This window comes from Fundulus heteroclitus, chromosome 3 (genome assembly GCF_011125445.2).
Source record: "Fundulus heteroclitus isolate FHET01 chromosome 3, MU-UCD_Fhet_4.1, whole genome shotgun sequence".
NCBI classification, from domain to species: domain Eukaryota; kingdom Metazoa; phylum Chordata; class Actinopteri; order Cyprinodontiformes; family Fundulidae; genus Fundulus; species Fundulus heteroclitus.
The window spans coordinates 24,551,439-24,570,505 of NC_046363.1; the positions used below are offsets into that span (position 1 = coordinate 24,551,439).

At 41.2% G+C, this 19,067-nt stretch overlaps 3 protein-coding genes across 7 annotated transcripts in view; 2 read left to right on the plus strand and 1 right to left on the minus strand.

Annotated features, from left to right (window-relative positions):
* Positions 1-3,392, plus strand: part of adam22 (ADAM metallopeptidase domain 22) — an 88,786-nt gene extending 85,394 nt beyond the window's left edge. For all 4 annotated transcript variants that reach the window (XM_036133881.1, XM_036133883.1, XM_036133887.1 and 1 more), the window contains one exon: positions 639-3,392. In XM_036133881.1, the coding sequence (XP_035989774.1) occupies positions 639-659 (21 nt within the window). In that variant the 3' untranslated portion in view covers positions 660-3,392. The remainder of the gene's footprint in view (positions 1-638) is intronic.
* A 400-nt stretch (positions 3,393-3,792) lies between these two features.
* On the minus strand, positions 3,793-8,720 carry gtpbp10 (GTP-binding protein 10 (putative)). Its single transcript, XM_012865732.3, has 10 exons — positions 8,589-8,720; positions 7,354-7,547; positions 7,139-7,230; positions 6,909-7,053; positions 6,447-6,520; positions 6,313-6,365; positions 6,133-6,240; positions 5,977-6,054; positions 4,942-5,065; positions 3,793-4,544 (listed from the first exon to the last, which is right to left on the minus strand). Exons 1-10 carry the CDS (start codon positions 8,619-8,621, stop codon positions 4,333-4,335), a joined length of 1,113 nt encoding a protein of 370 aa, XP_012721186.2. The 5' UTR covers positions 8,622-8,720; the 3' UTR covers positions 3,793-4,332.
* A 1,521-nt stretch (positions 8,721-10,241) lies between these two features.
* Positions 10,242-16,575, plus strand: osgin2 (oxidative stress induced growth inhibitor family member 2). 2 transcript variants are annotated; one of them, XM_036133915.1, is made up of 7 exons: positions 10,242-10,411; positions 10,511-10,633; positions 13,595-13,687; positions 13,787-13,923; positions 14,003-14,194; positions 14,287-14,378; positions 14,466-16,575. In XM_036133915.1, the coding sequence occupies exons 3-7, from the start codon at positions 13,621-13,623 to the stop codon at positions 15,640-15,642; spliced, it is 1,665 nt and encodes a 554-aa protein (XP_035989808.1). In that variant the 5' UTR covers positions 10,242-10,411; positions 10,511-10,633; positions 13,595-13,620; the 3' UTR covers positions 15,643-16,575. The 2 variants fall into 2 exon arrangements, with proteins under 2 accessions (XP_035989808.1, XP_012721131.2); XM_012865677.3 differs by having other exon boundaries at positions 10,242-10,633.
* Positions 16,576-19,067: the final 2,492 nt, after the last annotated feature.

A 19,067-nucleotide genomic window follows, 5' to 3' on the forward strand; every position in this document is an offset into this window, starting at 1 on the left:
CCAGACTGTAACATTTAGAAAGGTTGGGACAACATTTAATAGGGAATCAGATTGTGACATCGTGCTGCAGCACTTCTCCATGTTTGGGGTTTAGCCTGACCACAACCCACATGTGGGACTGTGGCAGATCTAGGCTGCAACGTCAGATAAAGTGTAAGTTGTTTGTGCGCTGAGGGAAATATCCCAGCATCAGATGCCATAGAAAGGAAAAAAAAGCATGGACACTATTCAAACCCTCAGTGAGGATAATCTTTAAGCTAGGCTGATGTTTTCCTGTCCGTTAGTTATTATTAGACTTATTAAAAAAATAAAAATAAAACCACTGTTCAGCTATGCACTGTTTCATTGATTTTACTGCAGTACTGCGTTAATTTAGACCTGAGTTATAAATATCCAAATATTGTATTTATAATTTATTTTTTTGTGGGTTTAATCTAGTCTTTACATACGTGTTTGCACTTGTTATTAGAGTACCTGTTTTTCTCAAATTTTTTCTTGTTCATGAGGCACCCTGTAACTTACATTTCAAAAGGTGCTCTATAAAATTATTATTATTATTATTATTATTATTATTATTACTAATGCAGATGTTTGTCTCTTTCTCTCCTGTTTGCCTCCCTCCCTTGCTCTCTTTCCAGCTGTGGGAAACATCAATATAACTGACTTTGCAGAGAGATCCTAAAAGAAATAAACATTTCTCCTTTTCTACAAATGGAAAACAGAAAACAAAAAAAAACAACAACAACAACAAAATTGACTCTAAAGCTCCTACAGAGAGAGAAAGAGACAGAGAGTGGAGACCCCTAAATAGAAAAAGGATGCGGACAGGAGTCCGTCGGAGTTAGGGTGTACAAATATGTTCGAGGCGGTCTCTGCAAGATAAACGCAGGGAAACGAGCCTCCTGGAGCTCCGCCCGAGCTGTTCGTTTTTGTTGCAAGCATCATAAATCAGACTGGACCCCCACCCCCACCTCTCATAGCCCGGCTCTTGTCACCGTCTCTTCGGACACCCTGACCCACCCTAAGGCATCGGAGCTCCTGTTTGAAGGAAGCAGAGGAGGCAGGAAGAAGCCAATGCATCGCTCTTGAGTCTGAACCGACTGATTTTGGCAGGATGCGTTTGAATCGAAAGTGCCCCGCTGCGTGCACGAGAGAAGCCCTGTTCGTCAGCTACATCGTCCTGGGATAATTAAAGAAGACAAGAGCAGCGGCCTGACCTGGAAGGAAAGCACACATCTGCATTAAAACCAACCCACGTGTCGCCTGTTATGTTTCACATCATGAACCAATCCTGCGCTCCTTTTCTTCTTCTTCTTCTTCTTCTTCCCCCAAAATTTGCTGAAGTGTGTGTAAATATGTACAGTAAAATACACACCGAGTAAGCGTGTGCTTTTATTTTGAAAGACAAAAGCATAGAGTATACTCATCTCACGGTTTTTGCTGTAGACAAGAGGCCGATGTCTGTATAGGAATATAAAGACCCTGCATTGTTCTGTCAGGGTTCCCCTTTTTTTGTGTCTTTCTGGGAGCTCTTTGTCGCTTTATCCATCAGCAACAGAATGTGTCTTTATTTTTTTTTTTTACGTCATCCTGGCGTTATTTTCTTCTAATCTCTGTGATAAACCTGCAGATGATTGTGACACATTGGGAGCGTTACTTTAGACCAGTATTATTTTAGCATAATTAATATAGTTTTCCGTGCCATTTCCCCCTTTTTGAGGTATAAATGGACTCGGATGTGTTTGCTGTAGTTTATAGAAGTCCCACTTATCACTCATGTTGTTTTTGGAAATGTGCTGCCCCCTTTTTCACAGGAAGCCACTCACTACACGTCACTTGAATGTGAGACAGAGAGACGAATGTGGTCGGCCGAACTCGGAAAGGACTTTCCATGTGTGTTTCGGATTTAGCCGTGAAGGGTTCGAGACGTTTCAGCCTTTGTAAATGATTAACTATTGCTGTACAGTGCTTGCTGTTTGAGCTTGTGAAGACCAATGGCATGGCAGTTCTATATCGAACCTTAAGTTATATCTCTGGTTGGCTTAACTGTGAGGCCAGAACAGGGAGAACGAGCATGTCACTGAAAGTCTTTAACCCTGCTCCGTTTGTCTTAATGAGGTTTGTGTCCCGCCGCCGCTCAGCAGCGGGGCGTCAGAGTAAAGTCGCGTTTCTGTCGCACCTGTGCAGCTATTTAGGGTGGATGTCTTGGTGCCTGCTTCCTAACGGCAAGTCCTTTGTACAGTTGCGACTCGTTGCTCTACCTTGCGTAGAGGCCGTCCTCTTAAAGCTCTGGGTTTGTCATTTTACTAGTGTTTCTGTTCCTCTTTAACGTGTCGTAGTTCATGTATGCCGCATTAGATCTGTATAGGTGAACCCATCCTCACAATGTTGAACTAATAATGCCTCTATCATCTTGTTTTGTTTTTTTTAAGTATCTTTTCAACGTTCATCTTTCTGTCAGCATTACAGGGTTCCTACAAATGTTCACTTTCAAAATCCCCGAGTCTTCCAGGCTCGTAATCCTAGATCAGCAGTTTTTATTCTGGACATTTGAGTTTAACAGGCTGACCTACAGTCACATTTAAAAAAAAGTATTTGTCTTTTAAGCTTCGTTTTTTTTTGACAAGCTAAAACGTTTCAGCTCAACCATATTTTAACTTTACAGAAACATAATCAAAGTAAATAAAAAGTGCAGCTTTAAAATAGTGATTTATTAGGGGAAAAAAGCAATTGAAACCATCCTGGTTCTATTTGAGAAAGTAATTACCCCCTTAATTTAATAATTGGTGGTGCCCCCCAATAACTGCCATCCAGCATTTGTGATAATCGGCACCGAGTCTTTAACATCACTGTAGGGGAGTTATAATTAAACATGGGCCCAAGTTGGTTTGGATAGCTTTTTTCCCCCTGAATAAATAAAATCATCATTTGAAAACATTTGCATTTACTAATTTATATTTATCCATATTAACTTTATCTAAAAGGTGACAAAAACGTAAATATGTAAAGGCGTTTTTTTTTTTAAGAACCAGCAGTCTAGTTTAAAAGCCTGACTGAAGAAGGTTTAGAGGCTAAAACAGCAGTGAATTTTTTAATTTCTAAACAAATGTCATAATCCGTAACTCAAAGATAAAAAACGCCAGTCAGTTGGACGATAGCTTGAGTTGTGATTTGGCAAATCTTGGATAAAAAAGTAAAGTACAATTTAAACATATTTATTCTTCAAAAGGTTAGGATTTCCCCATCTCTATTTTTCCTACACTTGTCCAGACAAGGAAAAAATTATTCCTATTCCCAACTTTTCAAAGACTGTAGGAACCCTGGCATTATGTACAGCAACAATTCAACCGGTAATTAAGTGCTTTGTTGTAACATTTGTTTTCTTGGCTCTAGAGTTTTGCTCCTCTCACTTTTCCTGAGGAGAGCATCATTTTTTTTTTTAGAGCTGCCGAGTAACGTTTTAACACGACAACACTGTGTTAATGAAGACATCCGTTCTGGTGTCCTGGACTTTGCACTGCACAAACCCTCGGAGCTCCGTCTGTGAGGGACGGGACCATGCAGGCTGCAGAGACGTCTGCTTCAAACCCGTCTGTGGATTCCGCCTGCACACACAGCTGGACTGAGCGACCCGACCAGGACACAGCGTCCGCCCCTCCAGACGAGCTGTGGACTCCGTCTCTGGCCGGAATCTTTGAATGTATTTGCGTACTCGAGCAGACCAACTACTTCGGTGTGCTCCTGTCCGGCCAGACCGGTCGGCCCTCGGCTCCAGGAACACTGCAGTTGTTCTTTTTTTTATTAGCATTATTTTTACCTGTGTGCTGTACAGACTATTGATGCAAAAATCAGCCCACTTATTTTTTCCCCCTTCCTTATTAAGTATTGTAATATATTTAATAAAAAATAAAACTTTCATTCAAACACAAACCTAAGTTTATTGAGTTAGAATCAATCAAACACTACTAACCCTCAACAACAGTATTTCCACATATTGCCTGAAACATTGTGGATGCGGTATGTTGGGACGTTTTCAAAGCATTTAAAGTGCACACAATAATGACTTTGACCATAATCTTTGTGAGCCTTTGGCTGAAACAGAAACAATGTTCTTCATTTCATGTAGGCGGCGCTGCTTTGCACCAGAAAGTCAGAGGAAGCGGCTCAACGTTCCAGACTTGTAGACAACAATTCCTCCAATCGACGCTGGACAGTTTTTTGTTTCTCAAGTGTTCCTTGACAGATAAATGCTTCCCATCATGCTTTGTTTTAGCTGACAGAACTCATTGTGTCCTGCCGACGCCGCTTGAGTGAGATTTGGTCCACGGTTTCTCACAAATGTTCATGAAGTTGGTGCCTCAGCGCTTGCAGCTTTTCCTGGTGCACGGTGCTCATTTCCATGGCGGCGCGCTCGTCCAGGGAGAGCCGAATGCAGCTCTTCACGCGGTCGACGCCGAACCCGGTGAGGGCGGAAACGGGCATCACGTGTCTGAATGTTACGAAGTTATTCGGCATCATATCATCTGGCAGCAAATGTGTGAACGCTGTGGATGGAGGAGAAAAACAGGCAAATCTAAAGTGACAATACACCATCAGCTTCGCCATTTTAGGCAAAACTTCCAATAAATTTACAACTGGGTCACAAAAAAGTAAGACGAATAGGAATTTATACATATATTCTAGCCACAAAAAAAATTTAAGTCTTTGTTTTTAAGTGGATGCCATAATAAAATACTTTAAATATCAGTAGCTGTGGGCTTATGGCGACTTACAATATGCATCTTTGCCACTAGATGTCAGTACATCCTTAAACCTGCTCCAACACATGCATTCAGTCAGATTAACTGTTCAGGACCTGAAAGGATAACTGAATTGAGCTATTTAGATTTACATTTGAGCTACGTGTTTAACAAACCGTGTTGAACACTCAAACTAAATTACCCTCTGGGTTTTGCAGTTGCTCTTCCAGCTCTTCCAGTTTGTCCTCAGCATCAGGCAGGTCCATTTTGTTTACCGCCAGTAACGCAGGCTTTGACACCAGCTCCTCCTTGTACAACTCCAGCTCCTTCAGAGAGAGGTGATAGAGACAGTGACGTGAAACTAGGATTCCAGTTCCGCAGAATATACAGCAAAGAATTAGTCAAGGTTCCTACAAACATTTTTTGTGGGACCAGCAGCCTTTTTTGCAAGTAGGCTGACATAAGGGGGACTGAGAGAGGGGGAAGACATGCAGCAAAAGGTCCACAGGCCAGAGTGAAACCTGGAACTGCTGTGTCGAGGACTTAAGGGCCCCCCACACAGAACATGGTGTGCGCTTGCCAGCACCGCGCCAATGCTGGCTCAGCTCTGCACGCTGCTGCCGGGCTGGCGTCATTTGTTTTGTTGTCAGCAGTAAATATGCATCTGTCCCGTACTAAGAAGCAAGCTATGCTAGTGAGGAGAAATCAAGCAGCTAGGAGGAAGAGGCTGTGGACGCACGAGACTCTCAGGTCCATGGAGCTTGTTAAAGAGCTGTGTTTATTTTTCCCCATTTTGCTTCCTGGTTTTTCTGGCTTCCATATATCGGTCGCACACGCTAACCCTGCCCCACCGGCAAGCCCTCCTTCACGTCAAACTTTCAGATTTTCCCAGATTCAGATGTTTTGAAAGTATAAACACCTAACTTCACTGTGAATTTACTGCAAGTATTTCAACAGAGACCAGAGTTTTTGCAAACCTGCAAAAAAATGATGGACGGACTAATGGATGGATGGACGGTGGGGCACATGGATGTGACAGATACAACTTTTAGGAAATGACATAAGAAATAAAATTGGGAAACAAATACTTTTCAATACCCAGATAAACCAAGGAAAAACAAATTCCAGACTCTTAATATTATTTGTGAAACCTAATAAAGAAACATTTATGACACGATAGCAGTAAAAGTGGGATTTCCATGAAAATAATCCACACATCTCGCAGCAATAAACTCACCTTGGTGAGAAGCTGCACAGCTTCGAAGGCAGATCTGAACGGTGTTTTACTGGCCAGCTGGAAACCAGTAACATCCACCTGCAGGAAAACAGAACACCCCAAAACTAAACCCAGGCTGACGTATTTATCTGGAAGGTTATTGTTGCTGCTACGAACCACAAAAAGCAGTTGTTTGGTCCTTTCTACGTGCTTCAGGAACTTGTGCCCCATGCCTCTGTTCATGTGAGCCCCCTCAATCAGTCCCGGCAGATCCGCAAGTGAGATCTGCCAAAATAAAAACAATTGATGAGGGGAAACTCAAAAACATACAGTAGGCATTAGTAAGAATTTACATACTTGCTTGTAATCTGGATACATTAGCTTGCCGATCTCTGGCCTCAAAGTTGTGACTGAAAGACAAAGAACTTTAGAAGAAAAGAAAAAAGCAAAAGACGTCGGATTTACTGAGCTTGTAATTGCTATATTCTTACAAGCATAGCTGGCAATCTGAGGAGTGGCGTTAGACAAGGCTGTGAGGAGAGATGACTTTCCTGCATTTGGGAACCTGATGGCAATTTAACAAGAGGATAATTCAGCATTAAAGTCTCAGCCAAAATTCAGTAAATGGTAAAACAATTCAAGACATTTGCTTCATTTTTTGTTTTGTCACACTACAACTAAAAACATCTTTTTTGTACCATTTATTCTACTAGGATCTCATGCGTTAGACCGAACAAAAAGTAGCTCATAATTGTGAATGAGAAGCTTTCCTGATGAACCACCTCCACCACATAAAGTCTTTAGCCACCTCTAACAGACGGATAACAGAAGCAAGTGCCCTGCCTTTAGCTCCGTACATCATCAGCATGCCCACATTGTGCTGAGGCATAACCACACCGTCCGGATTTTCCATTGTAAATACATTAGAAAGTGTTGCGTGAGTTTCTACTCACCCTACAAGGCCCAGGTCAGCAATGAGTTTGAGGTCCAGTCGTATTTGCTTGGCCTGGCCTTTCTTGGGCTCAAAGGCAGAGTACGGCGTGCCTCCACGTCCTCCTTTTGCCACCAGCACACGATCACCCTCTGCGTTCAATTCCCCTTTTTTTGGAAGAACGGATGAGAAAAACATCTTTTTGCCAAAGAAACACTTCCTATGAATTTAAACTATTGACATAAAACATACCAAGTACTCTGCCATCGTCATCGGTGACAGTTATACCAACAGGCGCTGGGATTTCCTCGTCTTTTCCTCTTTCTCCCTTTAGAGCTCGGACACTGAAGTAAAAAAGATGTAATACTTCTGATCAACAAAACCATTCATTGATGTCTGATAGGTGAAATGTATCTATTTAAGCGATCGCCACGATTTAAAGTCAGGTTGTGTTTGCAGACACCGACCTGCTGTTGCCTCCTGGTCCACCTTGGAACCGTTTCAGTGGGTATTTGTCCTTGATCCTCTTTAAAGTCATGTTCTTTGTCGCCACCACCCAAACATCTCCACCGTTTCCTCCATGTCCTCCAAGGCGGGGCAGAGCCATCCCGCCGGGGCCTCCACGTACATACAGGCGGAGATTGTCCAAAAAGTTTCCATACTGTATAGGTATGTTAAATAATATATTTGAAATAATCCCCCAAAAAAAATCCCTTCATGGTTCATCACCAGCATTGCCTAAAATACCTGTAAACCCATTTGATATTAAACTGCTGAGAACTGTGGTGGTAAGAGTACGGCTGTCACCATAATCAATAAATCAATCAATGGTGTGATACATTTAAATCACATGATCACATAAAACATTCTCAATCATTTGCGGGAAAACGTGCGGGACAGTGGAACCTGAGGACCAGGGTTGAAGACCCCTGATCTAAACCATAACATGTGTGCAATACATTTTTAATTGATTTTATATGATTGACTGTCACAAAGCATCACAGGGAGTGAGTAAGATTGTCATATTATTTTCAATAGTCATATTGAAAGTATTTTTTTTTTCAACCAAAAATAACCATGCGCCTTCAAAAACGTTGCTGCAATATTGGGTTAGTATGGTGACTAAGCTACTAGATGTGCAAACTAGGCTTTAGACTCTATAGGTTCAACAAAGCTCAGTGGGGCTGAATACAAGTGCATCAGGACATGTATAACCTTCTGTCCATTTCACAATTATGTGTTGGTCTGTAACATGAAATCCCAAATGTTCCTGGCTTTTTTCTCTGGTGCAAAAAAACAAAAAACAAAAAAAAAACAATCAAGAGCTGAATGCTTTTGCACTGAAAGCATTACAAGGCGCTGCAAAGAAGAGTAGTACAAAGTAGTTTTCTTGAAATATTATTGTATATGTTTTCTTGAAATATTGTGCAAGAAAAATAAACAATAAATAAATATAAATTAGCTGCCAGAGGAATTGAATAATCCGAAATCATTAAATAAGTTTTGTTGTTTGAATTATTTTTTTCCTCCTTCATACCAACAAATAAGTTGAATAGAATGTTTTCAAACGTGTGAGAAACTGTTTGATTTTGCATCCTGCATCCTTTTTTTAAAAGCCTCCGACTGTTAGCTAGTCTGCTAAAGTCAAATAGTTTAAAACAACACCGATAAGTCATTTTGCATAAATGTCGCTTTTATTTACCTTGCGGAGGCAAATTCTACTGATGTGGACCATTGTCTGAGACGTTTATGTCTGCTTATCCTGTTTATCGCCACTGCTAGCTGTTAGCTGACATGTGTTTTCAGGTCGTGTGAAGGCAGCCGGAAGTGATTGATCCTCTCTTCTGATTGGATGTTGAGGGGAAGAGGCGGGACCTCGTGGAATGAACGGTTTCCATTTGCTGCTCTGACAGGTGCGTCCATCGCAAACAAAACATGACGTTTGTTTTGCTTTTTGTTCTTCAGAAGATTATATACAGGGAGCTATTTAACTAAACTTCGTACATTTATTGTTTTACCTTTCTGAAGCTCCGATAAAGATCACATTATTCATGTTTCTGGAACCATCGCAATAAGCCCGTCATTAAACAAAAACTACAGCAACATATAGGCTTTATAGAAAAAAAAACATTTTGTTTATGGAACCTGTATTATGTTTGTCTATTACTATTATACGATAGCCAAATATACTATTTGTATGACTATATGCAAACATGTTGTTTATTGTTTATATTTCTCTTAGGCAAGGCTGCAAAATAAAAGTAAAAGTAAAGGGACTACTAATATTCTGATAATACTGATAATAAGCAAACTAAATTTTAGGATTTTTAAAAGTGTAGGGAACAAGAAAGATACAGGATATGTTGTATAAATATTGTAATATCCTAAATGTGTTCAAAAAGTGAACTGCAATGCATCATATGACAAAAACCTTCAGGAACATGAAACATTTCTTCTAAAGAAATAAGCATTCATTAATTCGATATTAACATTGTCTTGCCTCGGTTTAGTCTCAATGGGGGAAATGTATAAATATACAGTACCTTTTTGTGTTGGAAAAAGCATGGAGCAATAAAAATGTGCAAACGATTCAAGCCATGACCATAAACATGTTATATAGCGTTCACATGTAATGTTATGTTGTTGGGAGGATATGCTTCAGCTGCGCAGTTCGTGTTTTATTTTCTTTGAAAAGGTGATCCAAGTCAATAAGTTTATCACACACACCCCTCTCCCCAAAAAATGTCACGTTATAATCACAAAATTGGGGTTATTGGGATTTGAGACCAAGACACACAGTAGCTCATCATTGCATAGAATGAAAATGGTGCCTTTCAACACTGTTTACAGCTGCAAATCTGAAAAGTGTGGCGTAATTAGCTTCCCTTGAGTCAATACTTCATGCAACCTCTTCACCGTCGCTGCTAGTCATCTAAAGACTTTCCTTGTTGCAAAAGAGTCAAAGGGCAGACTGCATGTGGCAACAGCAAGTCTCTGGACAGATTCTTAACTGCATTGCTTGGTCATTCAAACGCACATTTGATCTGAACCATTTTATTTTAGCTCTGGCCTGTATGTTTGGAGTCATCCTGCTGGAAGGTGAACCTTTGCCCCAGTCTATTTGTTTTGACCTATCACAAAAAAATAAAAAAATAAAAAAATCCCAATACAATATATTGCGGTTGGTGTTGTAACACGACAAGCGTGATGAAGGGGCGTGAATACTTTAGCAAGGCATAGTGTACTTTTTTTTTTGTTTTTGTGAGCAAAGGCTGCTCGCTGAGCAGCAGCGTCGGCGGCGCTGTGAAGATGCTGAGATGCTCTGATCTCGCTCCCGTGAACGCGCTGGCGCCGCGCACGCCGAGGTGCGCATGTGGCCGCGGAGGAGCAGACGCATCACCCGGCTTGTCTCTTTAAAACTCCCCTCTGTCGGGACTCTGAGAACATCTAACGCTCCGTTTAAACTTTGGGGCTGATCAGACCTGCGCACACCGGGTCTGGTCGGATTCAACCGCACCGACATAGGTGAGCGTGTGTGTGTATGTGTGTGTGTGTATGTGTGTGTGTTTCTGTGTGCGCCTGCATGATGTCGAGGGAGAGGTTTGCCTCATTATCTCATTCCAGAGACCCCAGACAGCAATAGATCCTCCCACCGGTCTGTGTCTATTTATACGGTTGGAGAGTGCTGCCGTGGGTCGTGATAACTGGACGCGACTGAGTGAGGACAGAGAGATAAATCACAGCACGGTAAGAGCGCCTGGTTCCGGGTAGAGAGAGTAAGGGATGCATGTGAGCTTGACCTAAATTATGCAACGACGGGAACGTAGTGGCTGCAGCATGTGCTCCTTGTCGGACCTAAGGCTGCGCAGAGTCCGGAGGAGCAGAAGGAGGGGTGAGCCTGTTACGGCGAGGATGCTGTGGATGAAATGCTGCATCAGTTACTTCATCCGGTCGGGTGTGATGCAGCAGCATCCATATTAATATATGCTCTGTTCCTGGTTCGGATTTAGTCTGGTTTTGTAACTCACCTGCTGGGATGGGGCAATCTAATGGCCTAATAGAAGAAAATTACTGTTTTAGAACATGTGTCATACACGAATTTCTGAAGTAGGTCTCATGCTTTGTTCTTTATTGAAACACAAGCTGTTTGAGTTATTTTCACTATAATTTGCTAGAATATAGTATAGTATTCTGGGAAGTGCTGCAAAGTAATAAGTGGGTGAGCAACTACAACAGTAAAAGCAAAAATAAAAAAAAGGGCATCTCCTTAACAAGAGTCCCACTTTTTCACTCAACAGTTGTTGTCCCATACACATTTAAACCATTCTTACTCAAGGAATCTATTTTTATCAGAATTGTATTATATTTTTACCAAACCTGCATGAAGGCAATATTTTCTAATATATTAGGTAGATTTCCAGCCTACAAGTGTCCTTCTAGTGATGTAACATTTGAAAACACATGCACATGATGCATGGAAATCAGCTGTTGCATCATTTCCGGTTTATTTTGGGCAGAGGTATTTGATGCAACACCTGCAATATATATATATATATATATATATATATATATATATATATATATATATATATATATATATATATATATATATATATATATATATATGTATTTGAGATTGTAAATACCGTAAGTCCTGATCAGCTTTTTCATTCCATCTTTTATTTACAGTGCTGTTTGTCTCACGCTTACACGTCTTTTTTTTTTCAGATGATTTTTTTTAGATCATCAAACACATTTATATCTCAGCTGGATACTTAAAATGATTACAAAAAGCAGCTTTCAAATAATGCTTTTATTCAAACCAAACTGGTATGTGAATGTAATTGTACTTAAGCCCAACATCACCCTAGGTGGCAACAACTGCCATCAAGGGTTTGTGATAACAGGTAATAATTCTTCTACATTGCTGTGGAGGAAATGTGACCCATTCTTCTTTGCAGAATTGTTTAATTTCAGTCACAAAAGAGACATTTCCAGCATATATGGCCTGTTTTGGCTCACACTGCAGCATCCCAACTGGATTCCAGTGCAGGATTTGACTAGGCCATTCCAAAACCTTTGTTTTGTCTTTTTTTTTTGGGTGGGGGGGGGGGGGGGGGGGGGGGGGGGTAATTGATGGTGCACTTTGGACCATCGTCCTGCTGCATAACGCAGGAGTAAGCTTAAGATTACAAACTGTGGCCGGAGATTCTCCTTCAAGATTTTCTGGTGGATAGCAGAGTGAAGGGCTCAATTACATAAATTTGCAGTGCTTGTTGTTCTGGGTTTCTTTCAAGTGATTTCTTGATACTGCAGATCTAGAAAGTAATCAGGTTTGGTCGTAGCAACAGTTTAAGGGGACATTAAATCCTTCCTTTTCACATTTAAATCCTTCAGTAGTGGTTTATCTAAAATGTAATTGCAATACTTTGGTCTGAATTCCTCATAATTGTTGCACCACAGAACCTCTTTTTCTCCTGAGAGCAACTCGTTTTGGTGTGGTCTCTTTAAATGCGAAGGAGGAACTTCAGACCCCACCCCCCTCCAGGTTACAGAGCATTCCACTCCACCCTGTTTGGCCATTTTTGTATTATGCTGGAGGACGTTGCAATGAATGTGGGTTGTGTGGGTTTTTACACCCAAAAACTAAACATTTTCACTTGTCCACTTGTAGATTCACCGTCCTTCAGCTTGGACTACAAAATTGTGGTGAGAAATGAAAATAGCAGATTTACAAAATTAGTTACCAGAAGTCTAAGACCTTGGTTATCAGCTCCACAGCAAATAATGTAACATTATTGTGCAAAAAGATCTAGAGAACAGAGAAAACTGAACGGCTTGGAAAATATGACTGAGAATATAATATGTGCACAGCTCTTGGAGACACCACATTCAATTCTTCTGCACTCCTAGTCTCCAAGTCCACAACATAATGTATTTAAGGGCTAAAAAAGTGGATTTTGCATCATATGTCCCCTTTAATTCATTTGTTTTACAAAACATAGGGCAGTTGAGCGATGTGTAAATGGGTACATTTTTGGTGAGATTACCTTTGAGTGGTCTGTCAGCATGCCAGGACCACATTCTCACCCAGCAAAGACATAAACAGCCCGAGTGGGATTAGGGCCCAGTCGGACAAGTGATCAGGGGGGATTTGCTGCCCGGCGGGCACACAATGGCACTGTTTCGTAACGCACCAGTCACACTGCGCATGCTCGCGACAGACCCAGGCCCACGTTTATCTCATGAGAACACCCTTTTGTTTTGGGAGCCGTGGCGGGGTTAATAGAGGCTAGCCTCGCCACAGGCCATGAGTGAAGAGACAGGGGGTGTGTGTGTGGGCGTCGACGGACAGCAGTGAGAAAACCAGGGGGCACGTTGTGTTTTGGCGGGGTGTTTCCACGTGTCTGAAATCCCAGACAGACAGGGCGGGTCACTGATGTGTGTGGAAGCACAATGCCACAGATGAATAAAGGTCCCCCCCCTCTCCCTCAGTGTGTACGTTTCTGAGTCAGCTGGTGATGGTGGAAAGAGACAGGATCTAAGATAACAACAACATTGGTGGACAAAGAAAGCTAGCCAGTTCAAACCTGTTGAAATAATCTGACCCACAAGAGAGACAAAAGCACGAATGAGACTGTGCCTTTAGTTTAACGTTTCGTGGATCAGTCCAGAAATATCTGGAACCTTTTTTGTGTTTTCCCTCAGCGCCGTCTCTGGCCCAGGCTGCAGCCATGCCTCTTCTGGAAGAGACCACTCTGCCTCAAGAGCACCCTCCTACCTTCCCTGTGGTCATTATCGGTAAAATATATTGCTTACCTTTATCAGGTCAGCCTTGTTTTTACTCTTTTGGTCTTAATTGTATCCGGGTACTCAGATTTACCAATGATTTGTTTGCAGGAAATGGTCCATCAGGCATTTGTCTGTCCTACCTGTTAAGTGGATACAAGCCCTACCTGGACACTGCAACTGTTCACCCTAACCCGATTCTCTACAGGAAGCTGCAGGAGGCCAAGCATCTCCCCATCACTGAACAGGTAGAGAAACGTTTTTGTGCACCCATAAGCTCTTCTATACATGTACCTCAGGTGTGAGGGCAGACTGTACTTTTTCAAGGATATGGAATACTTGAGCGAAGGTCTCGAGGGTCGGTCAAGGAATCCCGTGGCCGTGCTATTTGATACACTACTACACCCCAATGCTGACTTTGGCTACGAGTTCCCACCAGTCCTCAAGTGGAGAAAGGACAAGAATCAACAAATCCCACATCTGGTTCTGGGAAAGGGAACACCTGGGGGTGCTTGGCATGTAAGTTAATGCTGCAAAGGCCTTCAAAGTATTTGGGTTTTGTGTCAACAAATTGTTTCACTTTGATCACACTGTTGGTTGCCTCTTCTCAGGCAATGGAAGGCTCCATGTTGACTGTTAGTCTTGGCATCTGGATGGAGCTTCCTGGAGTCAACTACAGAGATTTAACCAATGGGCAACGAAGGTAAAAAGAGCCTGAAGCAATAGAGATGGATCACGCTTTAGTTTCATTGTGTACTCGTGTTCTCATTGTCCACATCTTCTTCTTTAGGGATGTAACTAGTGACAGAGCTACCCCAGAGGAGATATCATCTTACTACAAAGACTATGTGAAGCTAAAGGGTCTGCAAAAGAATTTTGTTGAAAACACTTATGTGACCTCTGTTCAGAAACTTTTCCGGGGGAATGAGTTAGATGGTCTGGAAAATGGCCAAAATGATCAAAGGATGGTTGAAGGTGGGAATGGGCGCTTTGAGGAGAATGGCAAAGAGTGTGAAAACAATGGAGGAGGAGGAGGCACTCTATGGGAAATCCGAGGTTATCGCCAGGTACAGAATGACACTCATGTCTCGTTCTCCCTGTTTGCTGAGAACGTTGTCCTGGCCACTGGTGCATCCGATTCTCCAGTCCGATTAGGTGTAGAGGGGGAAGATCTACCTTTTGTATTCCACAGTATCTCAGACCTGGGCTTGGCTGTAAGCCAGGGAAAACTGGATGTAAACTCTGATCCGGTTTTAGTTGTAGGCGCTGGTTTAAGTGCTGCCGACGCAGTTCTGTGTGCATGTAATAGCAAAATTAGAGTGCTCCATGCTTTCCGGAAGAACATTGACAACCAAGACCTCATCTTTAAGCAACTTCCCAAGACCCTGTACCCAGAATACCACAAAGTGTACAACATGATGTCTTCCCAGACCTGTACCAATGTGGCTTCCTCGTCCTCCTCCAACAGACCCCAGGCAGTTAGCATTGCCACTTCAGTATGTGCCAAGATGTGCCCTAAACCCCAGTTTTCTGCAGGGAGCACTACTGTAGATTCTGGCATCACCCTTTTCCCCGATTACACCAGTTTCCCCGAACACTGTGTGGTCTCGTTCCAGTCTGACATGAAGTGTCTGCTACAAGGGGACAACTCTCTTAAAGCGTTCAAGATCTCAATGGCCCTGATCTTGATCGGGACCAACCCCAACTTGTTCTTCCTTAAAGATCAGGGCCAGTACCTGGGACAGGACCCGACCAGACCGATCTCCTGCAAGCAGAACCCCATCGACATCAACCCTTACACCTTTGAGTGCACCAAGGAGCCAGGGCTGTTTGCCATGGGCCCGTTGGTGGGAGACAATTTTGTCCGATTTCTGAAGGGCGGCGCTTTAGGCATCGCCTCCTGTCTGCTGAAAAGACTCAAGAAGAGAGACAAGCTTATAAGCAATGGGGTGAAGAACTTCATTTAAAAAGATTCAGGAAAACATAAGAGTCTGGTCTTAATGCACAGGTTTCATGGAGAAAAAGACTGGTAAAATCCATTTTTTTTAAATCTACTTTGATCATTGATGCAGTGTTTTATCATCTAAGCTTATAGGTTTTCTATGTTCATGAAGCCAAAAAGACAGTGGATGTACACTAGTTTGTCTGACTTAATATGAAGTTTCAGTTGGTTCAGGATAATGTGTGCCAATTGTTTATAGCTGATCTGTCATTATATAACAATACTGGACCTAGTTTTAATCAGGGTTATTTCTCTATTCTCAGTGTGTCTTTAGGCAGTCTACTAACAACTCTAGAGTTAACATTCAAAGCAAAGAACTTTAGATGATATATATCCTGAAAGCTGGTACCTGTAGACATGTAATCGATAGCTGCTACACTGACATGCGTCCCATTTACAAAAACATATCAAGTGGTGGTATCTGCACCATAACACAGACAACAGATGAACAACAGCCGACCCAACAGGTTAAGGTCTAAAAGAGGTCTTAAGGGCTCTAATTATTGAAGCTTTTCTCTTTTTATTCCAGTAGATTCTCGTTTTAGCTTCTGATGTAATTAAAGCCAGATTAGTACAATTAGTTTGGTGATATTACAACTCAAAATGCTTTCTATGCAAATGCAATGCCATGCAAAACTATTCAGAACCCTTGAAATTCGTCGCATTTTGTCACACAACTTGAAACCTGAATGTATTATATTTTGGATTTTATGTAAAAGATCAACATGGTTGAGGAACAGAGGAAATCCAGTTTTCAAAAAAGTCTATAAGTGTAGCCTGCATATATATTCAGACCTCTTTATTCACATACCTCTAAACAGAATACAGTCCAAACAATTTTCTTCAGAAATCGCCCAACCATTGAAAACCATAAATGAATCTTAGTACAACTTTTCAATGAAGGCCTTTGAGGTTTGCTAGAGAACATTTGTGAACAAACGGTATAATGAAGACCAAGGATTCTAGGAGCTAGGTCGAGGAGAAAGATGTAGAGAAGTTTAAAGCAGGGCTAGGTTACAAAATAATGTCTCAAGCTTTGTATATTGCACAGACCAACATTCAATTTCATCTGAAGAAAAGATTTTCACAAAAATCAGGAAAGTGGGGCCTGAGTTTGGACTCAGCTCCCCTAAATCAAGACCGTCAACATGCATATGGCGGGAGAGAGAGAGAGTTCCAATATCAGAAAAATAAACATTTCTTTCTTGTAAATATGAAAACATACATTTTACAAAAGAGGATAGGACCAGTGCAATTAACAATTTAATCAATTGATATGTGTTTATTTATTTAGAGATATTAATATTTTTATATCAAACAGCTGTTCACAAAGAATAATTTGGACAAGCTGGTATAGCAAAACTACTGGCACATTTCAAATCTTCCATTTATCAGTAAAGTTCTTGAAAAAGCTGTTTGTTTTGCATTCCACTCATCTAGGACATTAGTTTTATTCAATTTAACAAGTTTAGACCTCAGCCTCTAATGTTGTACTTTTTAACAAATAATTTTATTATAACAGATAAAATCTATCATTACAATATGTAATAAAGTTTCCTAAGAATGTGAAACAACGCACAACTTTTTTTTTTTAAATATACCATTCATGGGAAACTTTTGTTACTTATTCTGATTTAAGCTACAGTAAACAGTAAAATACTTCATCCGGTGCCAAAAAAGTGGTGGCTGTCATGATACAGCTTCCTTTCATTCTAACCTTTTCATATTCTGTGGTCATTTTTTTCCCCAACACACTAGGATGCCGTATTGTGTACACCTCAGTATATTAGAACATTGTCAAAAGTTAATTTCGGTAATTCAGTCGAAGAGGTAAAACACAAGAGTGGTATACTTCAAATTTTTACTTGTTAATTGTGATGATCATGGCTAACAGCTGAAGAAAGCACAAAGTTCAGTTTTACTGAAACCTTGTAAAATGCATAACAACAAACACCAAAAAATATTTTTGATACAGAAACGTTATGCCACATAGTCAAGGGAAAGAATGTTGACTTGAAATCTGTCCAGCAGAAAGTCACTGAAAGGCTCAAGGAGGGTAAGACACAGAAGTTCATTATCAAAGTTAAATAGAAGGAAAAAGTGGGAGTAGACAAAGGTCCACAAGCAACAACAATAAACAAAACCCATTCAAGTTTAAGGAATAGCCACAAACTTAGGACTGCTGGTGGAGTCCCAGCTGCGAGAGCCACCAGGCATTAAATCCTGGACCAAAGAAAGCCCCAGGAGAAAACTAACCCGAATGTTAATCAGTGGTCCAAAGTCCTCTTTTCAGATGAAAACAATTTAACATTTTATTTGGATATCAGTCTCATAGTCTTGAGGAAGAGGGGAGTGCCACTGAACCCATGTTGGTTGAAGTCCAATGTGAAGTTTCCAGTGATCGGGGGTGCCATGTCATCTACAGGTGTTGGTCCACTGGGTTTTGTGAAGTCCTCAGTCATTGTCGCCATCTTTAGATTTTACAGCACTTGAAGCCATCTTCTGCTGACAAGCTTTATGGAGATGCTCCTTTAATTTTCCAGCAGTACTTGATACCCGTCTGCACTGCTGAAGGCACCAAAGCCTCCTTTTGTGAGCACAGCGACCCATGGAGGATCAAAATCCAACAATGTGGATGAGGTGAATGCCGCTATTAAAGTAACCTGGGCTCCAATTACACCTCAGTGCCGATCACCCCCATGCCACGCCGCACTGATGCAGTAAGAGTATTCAACTTGGATTTACACATCCACATTAAAAATACATATTTTATTGGGACTTGTGTAATAATCCAATTTTCTCAGAACCTGTATCTTGGGTTTTCATCAGCCATAGCTAAAAATGATCAGAAATAATTGCTTTAAATATACCACCTTCTCCAGAATGAATCTATTAAATAAATCAGTTTCATGTTTTGAATTCAATTACTGAAATATACCAACTTTTAGTTGATATAGTGATGTGTTGAGATGCACCAGTACAAACTACACTGCACACCTCTCCTGTTTTCTTTCCTCCGACGTGACATTTTAGGCCTAATATAAAGTCAACTTCTGCCCCTCACCCATTAAATATCCATCTTTGTTGTCAGTTTACTTTTTCCACTAACACATTAATGTTTAAGTTGCTTGTTTTTTGTAACCAAAAAGCTGCCTAGTGCCGATGTTAGCAGTGTTAACTGTTATTTTCAGCTAAGTTATATAACTCAGTGCTTTCTTTTGCTGCGTTTTGTTCCAATATTTAATAATTAAATGCATGTAAGTCGGCATGAGACATCGCCTGGCAGCGGCTGCTGAAGAGAGTGAGCGGAGGACAGAAGATGTGGGAAGAGTTCTGCTGGAGGATGTAACCGCACAGGGACCAGCAGACAAAAAATATAAGGCTGAAGAA